The sequence below is a fragment of the Kogia breviceps genome, chromosome 18, assembly GCF_026419965.1.
Source record: "Kogia breviceps isolate mKogBre1 chromosome 18, mKogBre1 haplotype 1, whole genome shotgun sequence".
Lineage (NCBI taxonomy): Eukaryota > Metazoa > Chordata > Mammalia > Artiodactyla > Physeteridae > Kogia > Kogia breviceps.
Window position 1 is genome coordinate 44,783,246 of NC_081327.1, and position 20,056 is coordinate 44,803,301.

The following is a 20,056-nucleotide window of genomic DNA, read 5'->3' on the forward strand; positions in this document are numbered from 1 at the left end:
TTTATCTTCCAGGTCACTTATCCGTCCTTCTGCCTCAGTTATTCTGCTATTGATCCCATCTAGAGTATTCTTCATTTCATTTATTGTGTTGCTCATCGTTGCTTGCTTCCTCTTTATTTCTTCTAGGTCCTTGTTAACTGTTTCTTGCAATTTGTCTATTCTATTTCCAAGATTTTGAATCATCTTTACTATCATTTTTCTGAATTCTTTTTCAGGTAGACTGCCTATTTCCTCTTCATTTGTAAGGTCTGGTGTGTTTTTATCTTGCTCCTTCATCTGCTGTGTGTTTTTCTGTCTTCTCATTTTGCTTATCTTACTGTGTTTGGGGTCTCCTTTTTGCAGGCTGCAGGTTCATAGTTCCCGTTGTTTTTGGTGGCTGTCCCCAGTGGCTAAGGTTGGTTCAGTGGGTTGAGTAGGTTTCCTGGCTGGGGGGACTAGTGCCTCTGTTCTGGTGGATGAGGCTGGATCTTGTCTTTCTGGTGGGCAGGTCCACATCTGGTGGTGTGTTTGGGGATGTTGGTAGCCTTATTATGATTTTAGGCAGCCTCTCTGCTAATGGATGGGGCTGTAGACCTGTCTTGCTCTTTGTTGGGGATAGGGTGTCCAGCACTGTTCGTTGCTGGTCCTTGAGTGAAGCTGGGTCTTGGTGTTGAGATGGAGATCTCTGGGAGATATTTGCCGTTTGATATTGCATACAGCTGGGAGGTCTCTTGTGAACCAGTGTCCTGAGGTTGGTTCCCCCACCTCAGAGACAAGCCCTGGTGCCTGGCTGGAGCGCCAAGAGCCTTTAATCCACACGGCTCAAAATAAAAGGGAGAAAAAATAGAAGGGAAAGAAAAGAAAGGAAGGAAGGAAGGAGGGAGGGAGGGGAGGAAGGAAGAAAGGAAGGGAGGAAGGGAGAAAGGAAGAAATGAAGGAAGGAAGAAAGCAAGAAAGGAAGGAAGGAAGGAGAGGAAGAAAGGGAGGAAGGAAGAGAGGAAGGAAGGGAGGAAGGAAGGGAGGAAAGAAGGGAGGAAGGAAGGAAGAAAGGGAAAGAGGGAAGAAAGGGAGAAGACAAAATAAAGTAGGATAAAGTATAGTTATTTAAATAAAAAATAATTATTAAGAAGAAAAATTTCTATTAAAAAAAAACAAAGAAAAACTGGTCGGTCTAACCCTAGGACAAATGGTGAAAGCAAAGCTATACAGACAAAATCTCACACAGCAGCACCCACATACACACTCACAAAAAGAAAAAAGGGGAAAATAATAGTATATCTTGCTCCCAAAGTCCACCTCCTCAACTTGGGATGATTCGTTGTCTATTCAGGTTTTCCACAGAGGTAGGGCACTTCAAGTTGATTGTGGAGCTTTAATCCGCTGCTTCTGAGGCTGCTGGGAGGGACCTCCCCCTCTCGTCTTTGTTCGCACAGCTCCTGGGGTTTAGCTTTGGACTTGGCCCCGCCTCTGCGGGTAGGTCGTCCGAGGGCATCTGCCCTTCGCTCAGACAGGACGGGGTTAAAGGAGCAGCTGATTCGGGGGCTCTGGCACAGGCCGGGGGGAGGGAGGGGCACGGATGCGGGGCGAGCCCGCGGTGGCAGAGGCCGGCGTGATGCTGCACCGGCCTGAGGTGTGCCGCGTGTTCTCCTGGGTAAGCTGTCCCTGGATCCCGGGAACCCGGAAGTGGCGGGCTGCACGGGCTCCCAGAAGGGCCGGTGTGGAGAGTGACCTGTGCTCGCACACAGGCCTCTTGGTGGCGGCAGCAGCAACCCTAGCGTCCCACACCCGTCTCTGTCCATGCCGACAGCCGCGGCTCGTGCCCGTTTCTGGAGCTCCTTTACGCGGTGCTCTTAATCCGCTCTCCTCGCGCCCCAGGAAGCAAAGAGGGAAGAAAAGGTCTCTTGCCTCTTCGGCAGCTCCAGACTTCAACCGGACTCCCTCCCGGCTAGCTGTGGCGCGCTAACCCCCTTCAGGCTGTGTTCACGCCGCCAACCCCAGTCCTCTCCCGGCTGACTGAAGCCTGAGCCTCAGCTCCCAGCCCCCGCCCGACCCGGCGAGTGAGCAGACAATCCTCTCAGGTTGGTGAGTGCCGGTCAGCACCGATCCTCTGTGCGGGAATCTCTCCACTTTTCCCTCCGCACCCTGTTGCTGCGTTCTCCTCCGCGGCCCCGAAGCTTCCACCCAGCCACCCACAGTCTCCGCCCGCGAAGGGGCTTCTAGTGTATGGAAACCTTTCCTCCTTCACGGCTCCCTCCCACTGGTGCAGGTCCCGTCCCTATTCTTTGTCTCTGTTTTTTTCTTTTTTCTTTTGCCCTACCCAGGTACGTGGGGAGTTTCTTGCCTTTTGGGAGGTCTGAGGTCTTCTGCCAGCGTTCGGTGGGTGTTCTATAGGAGAAGTTACACGTGTAGATGTATTTCTGATGTGTCTGTGAAGAGGAAGGAGATCTCCGCGTCTTACTCTTCCGCCATCTTGAAGCTCCTCCATTTTTTTTTAATACATTCATTTTATTAATTTATTTTTGGCTGCGTTGGGTCCTCGGCTTTCTCTAGTTGCAGTGAGCGGGGGCTACTCTTTGTTACGGTGCACAGGCTTCTCATTGCGGTGGCTTCTATTGTTGCGGAGCACAGGTTCTAGTCACATGGGCTTCAGTAGCTGTGGCACGTGGACTCAGTAGTTGTGGCTCGCGGGCTTAGTTGCTCCACGGCATGTGGGATCTTCCTGGACCAGGGCTCGAACCCGTGTCCCCTGCATTGGCAGGTGGATTCTTAACCACTACACGGCCAGGGAAGCCCACTCCTAATTTTTTTAAATTCCCTTTTAGCATTCCATTTCACCGACATTGCCTGTGGCCTATGGGGAAAGCCTTAATTTAAAAAAAAAATAAGTTAAATGTTGTTTTACTGTTTCTTCTTCTAAGTATTTGAAAGTTATCAATGGTTACATGCATGTATGAGGAGATAGAGAGCGAGTATAATGGCTACCTATGAGAAACTTATCTAATTTTGGACACATGAGCATTTTGTGTTAGATTGGGCTCTAAGCTGTGAAATAATTGACATAATATGTTTTTCTAAGGATGTAGTGATTTCTCCTTCTGCTGACTAAGACTGATGGGTTTTGCGGGGGCTCCCGCTGCTAGTTTTGGTTCCCTTTTTCTGCAGAGATCCTGCCACCCTTGCACCATCAGCAGGGCTCCATCCCAGTAGTTTTTCCAGTCGTCTGGGCATCTACATTCGCTCTTACTGTTAGAAAACCAACAGGGCCATGCACAGAATGACCAGCTAGGGTTAGTTGTGCTGTCTTTAGTGCTGCTCCAGAATGTAGCAGAGGAGTACTAGAGCCAGATTTATTTCAGGAAGAATAAAAGTCAGTCTTTTCACTGTGTCACTTTTTCTCCAGTTGGCCAGATTGATAGCCAGTGTGCATATGTATTTTTCCTCCTTATCCCCTGCTGATCTGAACATACTCCATTCTCATTTACCCTCCTCACATCTGGAGAGTGAGATATGTAAATTGCAGCATGCCACAGTTTAATAAGCCAGTCCCCTTTCTATTGGATTTTCAGCACCCATGTATATTAGCATGTCGAAGATGATAATGCAATTTACATTTTTTCCTATTATCTATTAATCTAGCTTCCTGGAGATTTAACTTGTTTAGAATGCCAAATACCCAGATAACAGGTGCAGGAAATTCACTTTGGCTTTCCTTATCTCTTCACATGGAATTGAAAAAAAAAAAAAGATTGGATATGTTATTTATCTAATAATCCTAGTGTACATGTCATGGATGGTAGAAATATAGTAATCAATGTTATCATAACACTAAAATTCTGGAGACTGGCATTTTTTCTTGACCTCTTAAATCTGTATCTTTACTATTAAAAGGAAGATAAAAAATATTAGGCTTATGTAGGAAAGCACAACTGGGTACTTCCTTGGACTTAGGAAAGCATCTCTTTGTAATAGTGTTGGCATATGGAAATGGCAGCAGTGGTCTGAAGAAAATATGAAGTGATGTAATCTTATTGCTCAGTTATGTTTTGAGAAAATATCTAGTTTGTTGTCAAAATAGTGTTCTTGATTTGTTACTATGAAATTTAAAGAACATGGCCCAAGAAGAGTAGAAAAACGTTAACATAATTTGCTACCAAGTTGTGTAACATTAATGAACTATAGTGCCAGCACTTTGAATTAAAGTATAGATGTCATAAGATTTTCTACAATCAGTGATCTTGTTGACAGAAATAATGATAGGGATTTAGTTTTCTTCCTGCATAGCATTCGCCCTCCCTAGTTCTGTCTGGGTTTCCCCTGTAATCCAGGTGCCTAGTACGGGGCCTAACATATAGGAAGTGTGCAGTAAATATTTGCCAAGTAAGATAAGTAAGTTAATCTCAAGAAAATATAAGGTAGTTTCTTCAACTTGAGGATGGCCTGAAGATGATAAAAGCAAAGGCATATAAAAAGGGGGCTCAGATATCTTTTTGTGCCATGAATGTATTAGATGTTAACTTTTTTCCCGTTATTTCAACCAGGAGAAAGATATCTAAGAAGGCTTATTTAAAGGTGTTTCTTCCCATTTTGTTTCATATCTTCAGTGAGTCACATCACTACTTTCTAGCTTTCTGGATTTGACAAATATCATTTTATAATATGGCTAATGAGGATCTCAGGCATTCTCTTTATGAAGAACTCTTGATCATGTAGTATCCAAATAAAGATATTAAAATGAATATTATTTCATTCACTCTGCACCAGGCCCAGTTCTGTCAGCCAGGATCCAGTGGAGAACAGAAGCTTGGCCTTCATGGAGCTTATGTTCCACAATGAATAAGCAAACAGATCATTTAATGTCAGATATCGACATGATAGAGAACAGAGAGTGATAGAGAATGGGGACTGTTTCCTTTCAGTAGGAAGGTCAGGGGAGACTTCTCTGATGAGGTAACATTTGGGCAGAGAGCTAAACGGGGAAGATATTTGTCTGGGAGCAGGAACAGCACTTACAAAGGCCCTGTGACAGAAATATGTCTGGCAACAGGTCAGGGAAGTGCAAAGCCAGTGTGGCTGGAGCAGAGGCAGCTGCTGGGAAAATGGTAGGAGACAAGGTTTGTAGAGGGTAAGACCATGAAGGGTCTTAGAAATCATGCAAAGTAGAATAGGAAGCCACCATAAGTTATTTAAAATATTTCTATCATGGAAGCTTTCACCCATATGTAAAAATATAGGGAATGATATAGTGAACTGTCATCACCCACATTTTCAAGCTATCCGTGCATGACCAATCTTGCTTCATCATCCTGTCCCCTGCCTCAGAGGATTTTGCAGCAAGTCCCATACATCATTTCATTGTAAATACTTCATTGTTTGTTTCTAAATGATAAGGTCCTTTCTAAAAGTTAACGTAACCACAGTACCATTATCACACCTAAAAAATGACAGTAACTCCTTAATATCATCAGATACCTAGTCAGTACACACATCTCCCCAGCTGAGTAATATTAAAACATATATGTATATGTAGAGGTGTGTGTATATAAATATCACATAAATCAATGATATATATGCATTTTAAGTTGCTTAAATAAATCATATGTATTTGTGTAAGTTGGTTTGCTTAAATTGGGATCCAAACAAGGTACTGAGTGCAACTCCGTCAGATTCCATAGAATGATCCTCCATCCCCTCTGTTTCCTGTAGACTGGTAATTAGGTCTAGAGCCTTGTTTAGATTCATGTTTGATTTGGAGGGGCCAGAATTCTTAGGTAACGTGGTATTTACTATTGCATCACATCAAGAGGCACAAAATGTCTATTGTTACACTTTAGTTTTGTAATGAGTTAATAAGGTTCCTGAGGTACAGTTCATACAGGAAAGGTAGGATAAATGCTTGATTCTTTCCCTTTATCTGCCCTGGTGAGTTTTGATTAGGAATGATGTATCTGGCTTACTTTTTTTTTTTTTTTTTTTCGGTACGCGGGCCTCTCACTGCCGCGGCCTCTCCTGCCGCGGAGCACAGGCTCTGGCCACGCAGGCCCAGCCGCTCTGCGGCATATGGAATCCTCCCGGACCGGGGCACGAACCTGTGTCCCCTGCATTGGCAGGCGGACTCTCAACCACTGCGCCACCGGGGAAGCCCTGGCTTACATTTTTAAGATCACTCTGGTTGCTGTGTGGAGAATAGACTGAAGAGGGTGTGAGGCATAATGGCTAGTTGTCTACTCTTAACATCCATTTTCTCTTTCCTCATTGGTAAGAGAATCACATATTTTGGTTGGATTCGTTGCTGCCAGAAACAAAATGTTGCATTTCCCCAGCCTTCTTTGCAGCTGCATGTTGTCTAAATGTTGGCCTGTGAGATGTGAGCAGGACTTCCAAACGCATGTACTTGACGGAAGCTGACACAGTGGAAAGTGCTCTATTCTGCCTTCTCCTGCCTGCAGCTCGGCTGTGAGAATAGCTGGCGTCCCAGGAATCACTCTGCCCCATCCGGCAACATTGAGGATGGACCCTGTGCTAGATAGACTGGTAGAGCAGGAATTTAGGAATTTGTGTCTCTCACGACACCGTGGAGTCACCATACCAACCTGGCCCAACTACCTCTGGACTTTCTAGGAGAGAAATAAACTTCTAGCTGCCTAGTTTAAGTTGCTCTTATTTTCTTCTGTTCCCTGTTATACATAGCAGAACTGAACCCTGATGAATATAGAGACAAGAGCCTATTGTAATAGTTTGCGAGAAGAAGATGAGGATGATTTGGACGAGGGTGGTAACAGTGGAGGTGATGAGAGGTAGGTGGACAAAGGATATATAGTTTTAGGGTGGAGCTGTCAGGGTGTGCTGATGCATTAGATAAAGGGTGTGAAGAAACAGGAGTCTAGTTTCTCATAGTATTTTGGCCAGCAGCTGACCGAATGGTGCCACCATTTGCTGAGATATGGAAAGTGGAAGAAAAACAGATTAACGAGGCTGGGTAGGAGTGAGGTAGGGACTCAGGAGCTCTGTGTTTTAATATGTTAAGTTTGAACTTCCCTTTAGACATCCAAGTGGAAATATCAAGGAAGCAGTTGGACACAGTTGTCTGCAATAAAGGGGAAATGTTGGGTCAACAGACAAATATTTAAAACTCATAGTGTAATGATGCTACTTACCACCAAGGGTGGAGAAGATGATGCTGGGAGTGAGAGGAGATAAAGAAGAGGGTGGAAAGAGGAGGAGATGCCAACAGAGGATGACACTAAGAAGGGATAGTCATGAAGTAGGATGAAAGCCAGGAGACTGCAGTGCTCTGGAGTCCAGGTGGATAAAGTATTTTTAAAAAAGAAGGAGAGATCAACTGTGTCCAAAGCTATAAAAAGAATAAAACAAGAATGTGGATTTAGCCATTAGATTTGGCAAAGTCATTAGTGACCTTGGTGAGAACAGTTTCTGTGGAATGTTGGGTAGAGAAGTCTGATGGGGTGGGTAGAAGAGAGAAGGGAAAGTGAGGAGGTGGTAATATTGAGTATAACTAACACCTTTGAGGAGTTTTGCTATAAAGGATAATTGGAAAAATGGGGTAGTAGCTGGAGGTGGATGTTGAGATTGAGGGTAGTTTATTTAATATTTAAGATGAGGCTATTTAAGCATTGTTGTAAGCTGATGTTTAAGTTATTTAAGCATTGTTAAAAGCTGTGAATGTTCAGTAAAGAGGGAAAATTGATGCTTCAGGAAAATCCTAAGGTAAGTGAGAAGGATTGAAATCTAGTATGCAAGGAAAGGGTTTGGTCTTAGATAAGAACAGGAATGAAGGCAGAGTATATGAGTATAGATACAGGTGGATTGGTAGATTTAAGGTAACTTAGCAAAAAAGCTAAACAGGAAATTAATTACCTTAAGTGGATGATTTGTACATGAATCATGAAGTAACCACATTATTGTTGTATACTAATGATAAAAATGGTCAAAATAAATTTGGAAGTCCTCGGGTCTCTTTACAAGCCAAAGATCAGAGGTCATTCCTTTTTAATAGGTGGAGAAGTGTAGATGCCCCTAGGAAGCTGAGACCCCAGGTAAATCATATGAAGAGTCGGAGTGGTAGAGGATAAGGCCCGAGAGACCTGATCAGTCTTGTTTTTAAACTGATTAGGACTTGAGAACTAATTCTTCCCTTTAGAGAGGTGAATTTCAGATTGAGAAGATACTATAAAATAAGTACTTTTAACTGGTTAGGGAATTTATAACGTTTTTCAGGGACAGTGAGTATTAAATGTGCTGAGTCCTAATCAAAACTGGTTTTACTCTGTGTTAGCCGTTCCACCATCAAGTTTAGGCGTGGAGAAAAGGGAGAAGGAGGATTGTGAGGGCTTAACCACACTGGCTGTCCTTGCACTTGAATGCCTGGGGAGTCGTTTGCTGCAGTAGAAGACATCATTTTCCTTTGCCTGAGATGTTAAAGGACAGAATTATTGCCACGTTTGCTTTCTGTCGTGGAGCTAATATAAAATCAAGATTCATTCTTTTCACTTCTCAGAGTCAAATCTGCCACTTGCATATTCCACTGCTTTTTTTTTTTAAGTTTGGAGGATAGGCAGGTTGGAAGGAAAGCTAATGGACAGAAAATAATAGATAGGAAATTTCATCTGGAGACCATTGTTATATAGAATCACATTTTAGGATATAAAGTAATTCATAGCTAAGTCTCATAGTAGACGGGAGAGAGTTTGGAACAAATATTTTGGCTCTGAATGGTGACCTGATTGCTCTGAATTTAAGTACAGAGGAAGGAAGTACATCAACTGAAGTAACTGCTTAGCTTTCAGGCTGACAAAGCCTCCCAAGTCATAACATCTGAATTAATTTTAAGCCAGTAGAGCAATATATAATTGTATATTATATAATCTAATGTAGTCATATTAAATACAGAGCTCCAGAGATTGGAATACATTTTTAAGGAGTTTAAAGAATTTCTTCATATTCTTTTATATGACTTGATTATGAAAAAATATATAATTCTGATCAAACTTCAAATCTTCCTCATTGGGAAATTTGAGTATTTCAGTTAGCCTCCTAAATTATTTTCAGCTGTCTTCAATTCCATGTAGAACAAGGCAGAGAATATGTAAACATATAATAAATTACTTGGAGTTCCCCTCTCATCGTGGATTCAGCAGCATCTTTTGTTCTTTCTCTCAAAACCTCAGTTAATATTAAGTTTCCACATGTGCCAGCAGCTTTCCAGTTTCTAATTCCCAACAAAACCTTTGCTTGCTGGGTTTGATCTCCTAAGAAAAAATGAAAACAGTACTTATCTCTTTAGGATTCTGATGTAATCAGACTAGACTGTTTTGTGGTTGAATTCTGTGGAGTTGTCTAGGATCAAGTATGCTTCGTGTAATTTGTACTTTCTTATATCTGAATGGTATAATTTTTGAGCCTGGCATTACCATGCAGAAACCAGAATCACTTGAAGAGCTAAGAGTCCAACAACTCAATTTAAATAAATTTCATAAATACTGTCCATTAATTGTTATTACTTGCTCCTACCTTCGGACTTTATGTTTGCACCTCTCCTTGCCAGGAACGCTCCATTTCTATATCTTGCCTGACTGGATGCTTTGGCTATTCAGGTCTCTATTTGAAGGCCACCTCCTCAGGGAGGCCTCCTTGGTTGTTCTAACCTAAAGCAGCTGCTTCCCATATTATCACTTTAACATGTTTTATTTTCTTCAAAGTCCTTGTTGTTTTTTGAAATTATCTTGTTCCATTATTATCGTCATTACCAGGATTATCATTATTATCCTAACAACAAGTACAAAAATTGAGTTTTTCCTACGTGCCTTACACAAAACATTGTATTTTATGCAACATTTTAGTAATGACAACTAACATTTATTGAGTCCTTAACTACTTGCCAAGCTCTAGGCTAAGCATTTATTGCACTAGGCCCGGTCAGTTTCATCTCTTGCCTGGACTACTGCAGTGGCTGCCTAACTGGCCACCCTTTTTTCATCTTAGCCTCCTTACAGTTCGTTGCCTACATAGCAGCTAGTAATTCTTCTAAAACATAAATCAGGTACATCATGATCCGCTTTCAGCATCATGAATGTTTTTGGCCATCCTCAGGTCCTAACAATGGCTTACAAACTCCTGTGTGATCAGGCTTCCCACAACCTCCTTGCTGCATCTCTAACCTCTCCTTACCTTATTCCCCTCTGGCCACAGTCTCTGAATCATGCTTTGCCCAGATTACCACCCACCCCCATGGCGTCATTTCTCCTTTCACTTAGATTTCTGCTGGAATGTCACCTCTTCGTAGAGGCCTTTTTCCACTCACTCTTTATTCCCTTATACTTTATTTCTCTTCACTCAGCATTATGGTACCATTTGCCTGTCTTTAGCAAATATTTGTTGAATGTTTACTAAGTACCACGCCCTGTTGTAGGAGCTGGATATGTGAAGTCAACACAATGGGCAGAATCCCTGTTGACATGGAGATATGGGGGAAGGCATACAATAGACTCAATAAATAGGTAACATATATAATAGGTTAGATGGCTTTGGGAAAACTAAAGCAAACGAAAGGCTAGGGAGTGATGGGACAGGAGAGGGAGAGTTAAATTTACAATAGGGCAATGAGGGGAGGCCTCAGGGAGAAAATGGACATTGTGCAAAGTCCTGAAGGAAATGAGGGAGCAAGCAATGTGAATAATTACAGGAAAGCATGTTCTGGATGGAACGAACATCGAGTTTGAAGGCTCTGAAGGGAGAGCATCTCTAAAATACTCAAGAGACAGCAAGGAAACCTGTAGCTGGAGCAGAGACGCAAGCCGGGGAGGGAGGAGGTGTGGCCAGAGAAATGACAGGGATGCCAGGCCATAGCACTCAGAACCCCCCAGCTCTCTGCTTGGGAGATTTTGAATGGAGGAGCCTCCTGAGCTGACTTATATTTTAACTGGATCCCTCTGGCCCTTGTGTGGAAAATAGACTTTAGGGAAATAGAGTCCAGTTAGCCCAGGAAAGATTGGAGTGGCTAGGGCCAGGGTGGCAGGGTGGAAGTAGTGAGACGTGTTTGTGGTCTGGATATATTCTGAAGGTCAGTCCTACAGGATTTATTAAGAAATTGAGAAACAGAGTGATCAAGGATGCCTCATGCCAGGATATTAAATCCAGGCCAGTGGAAGGATGGAGATTCATGTACCAAGATGGAGAGGCAGTGAGGGGACAGATTTAGGCTGGAAGAAAGGTCATGAGCAGGACCTCAGTTGGCATTGTGGAGCCTTTGTGGGCATGAGAAAAAGGCTGCCCCTATAGGCCGATTCAGTTGGAGCCAGCAGAGTGGACTGGATTTCAGGCCTCGTTCCTTCCCTTGGTAGGGTATCTTTATGCACAGTTGCGGGCAGTGGCATTAGTCAGCAGCTTTGCTTTGGGCCATGGTAAGTTTGTATCCAGTGAGATGTTGATCCGGCTGCTGGGTATGAGTTTGGGGTTCAGGGAGGCAGAGAGACTGCAGGTGTAAAGCTCTGTTGTGGGAACATTCCTGGCTTTTTTCTCTTTATATTTATTTAATATATTTGTGTATGTATTACATTGTACATTAGATATGCTTTATTTACCTGCTCACTGTCTCTTCTGTCACTATGTAAGCTCGAAGCGATCCACATCTTTGTTTACTACTCAGTTGCATACCCAGACCCAGCTCAGTGCTTGGCACCTGGACACTTAATAAACATGGTTGGATGAATAAACAAATTGGGGGTACCACTGCTTTCTACTTGTCCTGTGGGTGTCATGAAATTGAGTGCATGGCCAGGTCTAAATGTCAGTCAGTATGTCAGACATTCCCATTCCTGCTCTGTGCCTAAAGTCCAAAGAGAGGTTTTAAACCTCCACCACTGAAAACCATTTACTGTATGATTACCAAAAGGAAACTTAAGTTCCAAGAGGCCTTTATACTTATAAAGATTGCCTTGCAGCCAAAACACACACTAAAATGATGGGGAAACTTAAAATGAAGGAAAATGAACCTGGTTTAGATAACAAATTCCTTTCACAGTGACTTCTGAGCCTATTCTTTTTTATTTTATTTTATTTTATTTATTTATTTTTGGCTGCATTGGGTCTTCGTTGCTGCGCGCAGGCTTTCTCTACTTGTGGGGAGCGGGGGCTACTCTTTGTGGCGGTGCACGGGCTTCTCATTGTCATGGCTTCAGGCGTGCGGGCTTCAGTAGTTGTGGCACGCGGGCTCAGTAGTTGTGGCTCGTGGGCTCAGTAGTTGTGGTGCATGGGCTTAGTTGCTCCGCGGCATGTGGGATCTTCCTGGACCAGGGCTCGAACCTGTGTCCCCTGCATTGGCAGGCGGATTCTTAACCACTGAGCCACCAGGGAAGCCCCCTGAGCCTATTCTTGAGGAGACTGTTAATGCTTTCCTTTCACATTTAGGTTTGCTTGTTGGTGATGGTTCACTTTTAACTTTTTCTTTTTTGCATTGAGGATGAGACTTCCATTTTCCTATCTTATGAGAGGAGATAAAGGGTGACTTAATTCAGCATTTCTGTTGCATTTAGACTCAAAATTGGGGACGATGGATGCCTAGGGCCTCAGCATTTTTATTTGGAATGGTCAGTAATGGTTTTGCACAAGAGGTGAGGTTTAAAATGGGCTTTGAATAAGTTTGCTATTGTTGTATAATGATAGACCACTCCCAAATTCAATTATGGATATTATGGCTCACAAGACTCTGGTTTAGCTAATCTTGACTGGACCCACTCATGAGTTGGGTAGACAACTCCGCTTAACTTGGCTGGGCTCTCACATATCTGGGGCAGTAGGCTGGTCTAGCATGGGACATCTGGGCTCCCATCCTGCAGTAGGCTAGACCAGGCTTGTTTACATGGCAGAGTTTCAAAAGCAAGAATGGAAATGCCCAAAGCTTCTTGAGGCCTTAGCTTGGAAATGGCATATCATAATTTCTGCCACATTCTGTTGGTCAAAGCACAAGGTAAAGAAATAGACTCCACTCATGATGGAGAAGCTGCACAGTCATATTTCAAAGAGTGTGGTCATAGAGAGACCATTATTTGGAGCTATCAGTCTAACACATGGCTTGAAGGATAACTAGGTAGGGTTTAGAAGGACGTGAAGTTACTGGTGTGAACCTCCTCTGATCTAAAGAAGAATGAGCCTCAACTGTCCTGCATCCCACCTCCCTAATATCCAGGAAACACAAGAAGCATAAGCTTCTCTATTGGCTTGTAGGTTTTAATACTTGAACTGTTCTCTTTTTCTTAGAAAAGAGTATCTCATTGAAGGTACATCCATAATTGTCTTGAGAAGGTTTCATAGAATATATATATATATTATGTTGTTTTGCAAGATGCTTAGCATACAGCCATATTTCTTGCAGTTATCTTGGTCATGTTGGTGTTTCCACAAGTAATGATTGTACCCTTCTCTTGTAGGATTATGCCCATATGTTGACCTGTGTTACTGAAAGAGAAAAGTTTATTGTGCCCATCAAAGCTAGAGGTGCACGAGCCATCCTAGATTTTCCTGACAAGCTGAATTTTTCTACTTGCCCTGTCAAATACAGCACTCAGAAGATTCTGCTGGTGCGAAACATTGGCAACAAAGATGCTGTGTTTCACATCAAAACTCATAGGTATGCATTCCTTCAGCTTTTGTTTTTGATTGATTATAGCTAAATCTAGTCAGCACATGTAGTTTCCTAGAATAGCAGTCAAGATGCAACTGCTTATTACAGTCTTCACTTGCAAGGATGGGAGACCTCAATGATGTGGGGCAGACTTCCTCTTCATCCCATGAGGAACCCAAAATTCAAGGTTACCTGTTTGGGTATGGGTGGTTTTCTGAAATGCTGAATAAGAGACTTTCTATTTAGCATAGAGAATGGCTCATGGGAATATATTAATAAACATATTTGTCGTGACTGAGACTTTTATAACTGGCTGTATTAGTTTTCTACTCCTATTGTAATAAATTACCACAAACTTCATGGTTTGAAACAACACAAATTTATTATCCGACATTTCAGTAGATCAGAATCCTCACTGGGCTAAAATCCCAGTGTTGGCAGGGCTGTGTTCTTTTCTGAAGGCTTGATGGGAGGATCCGTTTCTTTGCCTTTTCCAGCTTTAGAGTCCACCCACAATTTTCTTATCTGAAAAATGGGGGAAAGTAGCCACCTTATGGGGTTGTTGTGAGGAATAGATGAATTAATAAACATAAACTGCTGGTATGTAGTAAGTACTGTATAGTGAGTGTTTCTTCTTTTATTGTTTCTTTAAATGACATACTGCCAGTGTGGTGGGCAGAATAATGGCTCCTCAAATATGTGCACGTCCTAATCCCCAGAACCTGTAAATGTGTAGTGTTACATGACAAAGGGGACTAGGGTTGTAGATGTAATTAAGGTTGCTAATCAGCTGACCTTAAAATGGGCAGATTATCCTGGATTATCTGGTTGGGCCCAGTGTAATCACAAACATCTTTAAAAATAGAAGGAGGCAGAAGAAGAGTTTGGAGTGATGAGATATGAGAAGAACTCAGCCTGCTATTGCTGGCTTTGAAGATGAGAAAGCTGAGCAATAGAGAGGTTGTATAACTTGCTCAAGAGCACGTAGCTAGTAAGTGAAGCTGTTTGATTTTAATCTGATAATTTATGGTGTAGCTGTAGTGTAGTAGACATTATGGGACAATATAAATATTATGGGACAATCCTTGCCCTCAATGATCCCTCTTATAAGATGGGGAAGAATGGTTGTTATGGGACATGAAGCTGCTGGCTGATTAGCAGGGCCATAACAAGAATGGCCAGCTTGGGAACACAGGAGACAGAAGGTCAAGGTCTTTTCTATGACTTTTAAAAAATAAGGCAGATATTGAGCTGGATCATTTTCATAAGGGCTTTATCTGTGGAATCCTTCGCTAGTTTAAGGACACATCTCTCCAGTAAGGATTAGCATTTACTTCTGCCTGGTTCCCAAAGGTTAGACTACATAGACTGCCTCTCTGGTAATTTCTTGGCTTAGGAGTTCCTGGGCTGATCATGCATATCTAAACCCTAAACTGGTAGAATACACATGTCCAAAGTATGAATTCCGTAGAGAATCCTTGTTTCCCTCATTCAAAACCACGATAGACGTCTTTCCTTGTGCTAATGGGAGAATGTTTTGGTAACCTTTGAAGTTTCCCAGGTTTATACGGGGATTTTGTTACCAGTCCCCTGACTTAACCATCCCAAGACCTTGTATTCTGCTGCTATTAGTAGGGCTGTTAAAACCCAGGCTTCAAGGGCTCAGTGGCTTACTGCTCTGGTTCTTATTTCCTCTTGTTCTTGAATCCTGTGGATTTGCCTTTTTTTTTTTTTTTTTTTTTTTGCATGCTCAGCTACACATTTATGTAAGTTATATTTTATCCAGACTTTCTAGGTATTTTCTGGTGGAAGAGTTTTCAGGTTACTTGGTCTGCCATATTGTAGGTAACAGGGATGCCATAATGTGGGTTGAGGTACATCCCTCAGGAGGGAATTTGTGTTTATTCTTACATGTGTCCCAGGAGCATCACTAGCTCTAAACCATTTCATGTAGATTCAAGTGTCTGTTAGGTATCATTTTTTCCTGGCTGAAAAACTTTAATATTTCTTGTAGCACAGATCTAGTAGATATTATCTCAGTTTTTGTCTACTTGAAAAAAAGTATTTTGCCTTCATTTTTTGAAAGATTTTTTTCTCTACAGTATAGAATTCTGAAATGGCAGTTACATATATACATTTTATATACATTTTTTTTTTTAGTACTTTAAAGATGTCACTTCATTGTCTTTTGGCTTACATTTTTCTAATGAGAAGTCTGCTGTAATTCCTAGCTTTGTTCTTCTGTAGGTAATTATGTCTTTTTCTTGGGCTGCCTTCAATATTTTGTCTTTATATTTGGTTTTTAGCAGTTTGAATGTGATGTATCTAGATGTGGATTTTGGTTTTGGTTGTTTTTTGGTTTAAGGATCTTATTTTGCTTTTATTTGGTTTTCGTTTCAATCCTGCATGAAGTTCTCTGAGCTTCTTGGATCTGTCATTATTTTTGGAAAACATCAGCCATTATCTCTTCAAGTATTTCTTTTCTCCATCCTCTCTCACCATTTCTTCTGCTTGTAGGAATGTTCTATCTGCCACAGGTGAAATACTCTGCACATGTCTTGTCTTCTTTAGGGGCAAGGGATTGTCCATTTTTGTTTGCCCGGCAATCTCAGCTCTCTAATGGGTTTGAGAAAAATTGTGATTTTGTTGTTTATCTGTTTTGTTATTGTTGTTGTTGTTAGGGTAAAAGAAACACTCTTTTCAGCTCTCTACATCCTGGGTGGAAGCAGGACTCTGACCCACTTTAGATAAACCAACCGTCAGAGGCAAAGGAAAAATTCTTTTGAAAATCACTGTCTCCTGACATTGTCAAAGGGCTTATAAAGGCTTTGTTTGTCATTTCGTGGTGAGATTCATATTTTGATTGAAGGGAAGAGAGCAAGTTGTTCAACTGGCTCACCATGACTTAGAAAGAACCAATCTCTTTTGATTAAAAAAGAAAAAGAACTTTCATAACCACCATCCATAATACACATTAAAAACTTCCTGTGACATTGGTATTGTTCCAATGAAAAAGAGAGTCCACCTAAGGTGGAAAAACAAGCACAGGCAGCACATCTTCCTGAACTGTTTGGCTGAATCTTAAAAACTACACATAATTGGAAATACATTCATGTAAAGTGAAACAAAATCACAGATTTAATAGTGTGAAGTTGTGGGAAAAGATCTAAAACTTTTATATCCATGTAACTGTGAATGTGAATCATCTTTTCCCAATGTAGACACACTTCTAAGGTAAAATGGTGAGCTAACTCAACAACTGGCCAGCAATCATAATGACATTAGAAACTCTAGTCCAGCATTCCCATTTTACAGATGAAAGAAGTAAGGTCTGAGAAGGTAAATGGCTTAGCCAAGTTCCCCCAGTAAGCTAATAGCAAAACTTGGATTAAAACAAACATGGGCCAGTTCTGGCCTTGTTTACCTCAAGATCCATTCCTTGCCCTTCCCAGGCTTTGCTCAGTATCTATGTTGGGCTGTGGTAGCCTCTCTAGCCTCCATGACCTGCTGGATTCCTCCTGGGTTTGACCAGTGGGGGGCACTAGAAGGAGGTTGGAGAGTAGGAAGAAGTCAGAGTATTTCTCTTCCTCTCTAACTTCAGTGGAGTCCCCAGCAAGCAGCTGCATCTCCTCTGTGGTTCTAGCTCCTGTCACACAGACCTGCCATGGTTCCAACTTCTGCCAGGTCCCCAGAATCTGCTAATACTTCCTCCTCTCCTTTTGTCTCCAGCCCAGTGGTGGAAATGGCTTTACTGCTATTACCAATCCCTGAGCTATCTCACCATCTTAAGTTGGGCTTTTCATAGCTTTTATCTTCTGTGTAACCAAGTCTTTCAATTAAATTTCCTGTTTATTTTTGTTTTCCTGTTTAGACTGTGCACAAAATGGTACTTTTATGTTCTTTCTACAAAATGCCAGGTATTCCAACCATGATGTCAATTCTGTGAGCTACCTCAAATCCTTCCAATAAATCCCTTTTCTGTCTAGGTTAGCCAGAATTGGTTTCTGTTGTTTGCAACTGAAAACCCTAATGACTGCAATGAGAAAGAATGCAGTTGAATTTGTGGTCACATTTTATTGAATCAGAATGTCTGGGGGTATCCCCTGACGAGTATCCATTCTGAAAAATGCACAGGTGATTGTGTTGCCCAGACAGGGCTGAGGACCACTCTTTCATTGACAACATGATTGTCAATAGACATAGTGGAGCAGTATATGTAGTTTGAGAATTTGGAGTCAAAAACATAGGGGCTATACTCTTGGTCTTGCTGCTTTTATAGTCATTACACAGTTAGAAATACTATCACAGGAAATTGTTTAAAAAACAAATCATATTCTTTTCATTGAAATAATGATTTAATTAATGGTAAAGTTTATAAGTGGTCAGATTCATATAAATTATAAAAAATAAAACTTTATGTGTCTGTTGCTCCCATTAGAATATGATCTTCTCAAATGCAAGGATTGTACCTCTTTTCATTTGTATGTCCCCAGCATCTAGCAAAGTGTCTAGAATAAATAAGTGCTCAATAAATATTTATAGGATGCCTAACCAACAATATATCACAATAGCAGAGCTACAACTATAAACCTCTACAATAATTTAGAATAAAAAAACATGCTCCAAGTACTATAAAAGAGGCATAGTGTTTTTTTTACACTAATAAAAGGAGCCTCAATGTGCTATAAAGTATACAGAGAGCATAAACAATTACTCTTCAAGTTTATTACAGATTTTACCTAAAACTCTAGTAGGTACCAGAAAAACTTTGACTATTAAAGTAGGATTAATTTTGGAAGGTGAAATAGAAAGAATTAAGGAGCACTTTCAAAATCTAAAATCTCAATTTAGGAATCAGTTAATAAGAAAGATTATCTGAAGGAAAAATACTAATTCTATATTCAATGTTTAATATAATAGAACCAGTATTTAGTCTTCTGCTAAAATATTGAATCATTTGAATGGAATAGTTTTAGTTCTTAAGAGCAGTTCCTAGCGGATTGAACAAAAACTCAGAATCTTTCTTGTGGCTCACGATTTTACACAAACCCGAGTTCCCTTCCTAATCAAGTGTTCGGTATTAATGAGGCTGTGATATCAAAACCAGACATTCTGGTAGACAGAGGCAGCCTTATACCCTGGAGGAACAGCACCTTTTACCTCTCTGTAAGATCATTTTCTGGTACTTGGTATTCTCTAGCCTTTTCAGCCTGTCTGCCTCTAGTAAAATGAATACAAAATTAAATTAAGACAATGTTTAAGCACCAGAACTTAACACACTCTATCCAATTAATGTCTGGTTTATAGAGAAAGCTTAGGCAGCTCTAAGTAGCAATGGCTATCCCAGGTGATTTTCTAAGCACTGAAGAAGTTTAGTGTAATATAAACCCAACAATTAGCACAAAAGGGAAGAATCTGTTACCACTGTATGGAATTAGGATTTCTGGAGGTCCTAAGAAGAGTCCCTTTGTCCACAGAAAATTAGCTTAGGTTCTGTAATGTAATACTGTCCAATTCATTTCAAACTGTTATTTTGCTACTAAGAAATGTTTGGAAAAAAAAATGAAAGCACAGTGTAGGGAGAAAAATATTAGGAACTGGGGAAGTGGAGGTAGAAGAGAATGTTACAATGTTGTTCCCAAAGCCAGGAAACTGGGGCCAGTTCTCAATTCTTCAGATTCTTCCTGAGGCCATAAGGAAGGAAAGAACTTTAAAGATGGTAAGACTCACCTTCATCTCCCATCAAGCAGAGATTCTTGAGATACCAAAAGTCTGCTCCTTTTCTGTTCCACCAAGTTGTTATAAAGATTAAATAAAGATTAGAGATATTTTAAATTTCCCTTTAAAAGTTGATTATAATTCAATTTAACAACCTCTTTTGAGAGGCTCCTGTGAGTAAAGAGCTATGCATGGGGTAGTGAGAGCCACAAAGATGAATCTAACCAGGTGGCTTCCACATTCAGGGATGGTTTGGGGAGACAGAAAAAACTTGAAGGCAGGCTTCCATCCCTGCTCTACCACTACCTAGTTGGGTAGCTTTGGGCCAGTTGCCCGCCCTTTTAGAGCATCTGCTTTCTCGTATCTAAAATGCAAATAACAAGACCTACTTTCTCAATATTTTGTGAGGATTAAAAGAATTGACATGTGTAAAGTGCCTGTTGTAGTACCCAGCATAGAGTATGTGCTAATGAAATTTTGTTTGCTTTCTCTTTCCTTTCATCTCAAGAGTCTCTAGCTATTGGGAGAGACAGGCATGAAAACTTATATTGTACAAGGTGAGCTAAAGTAAGAAGTAAAAATAAAGTTATAGCCTCTGAGAGGAAGGAGACATTATTAATAAGAGAGAGAATCAGGAAAGATTCTATTTAAAAGGTAACTTTTAGTCTAGGCTATGATGGGTGACTTTGGAAGGAGTATGACATGGAAAAAGGTGAATGTTCC

At 41.2% G+C, this 20,056-nt stretch overlaps 1 protein-coding gene across 1 annotated transcript in view; it reads left to right on the forward strand.

Annotated features, from left to right (window-relative positions):
* The window catches only part of HYDIN (HYDIN axonemal central pair apparatus protein), a 431,864-nt gene that overhangs the window by 103,877 nt on the left and 307,931 nt on the right, over positions 1–20,056 (forward strand). The window contains exon 7 of the mRNA XM_059043993.2: positions 13,422–13,621. Coding sequence (XP_058899976.1) covers positions 13,422–13,621 — 200 coding nt within the window. The remainder of the gene's footprint in view (positions 1–13,421; positions 13,622–20,056) is intronic.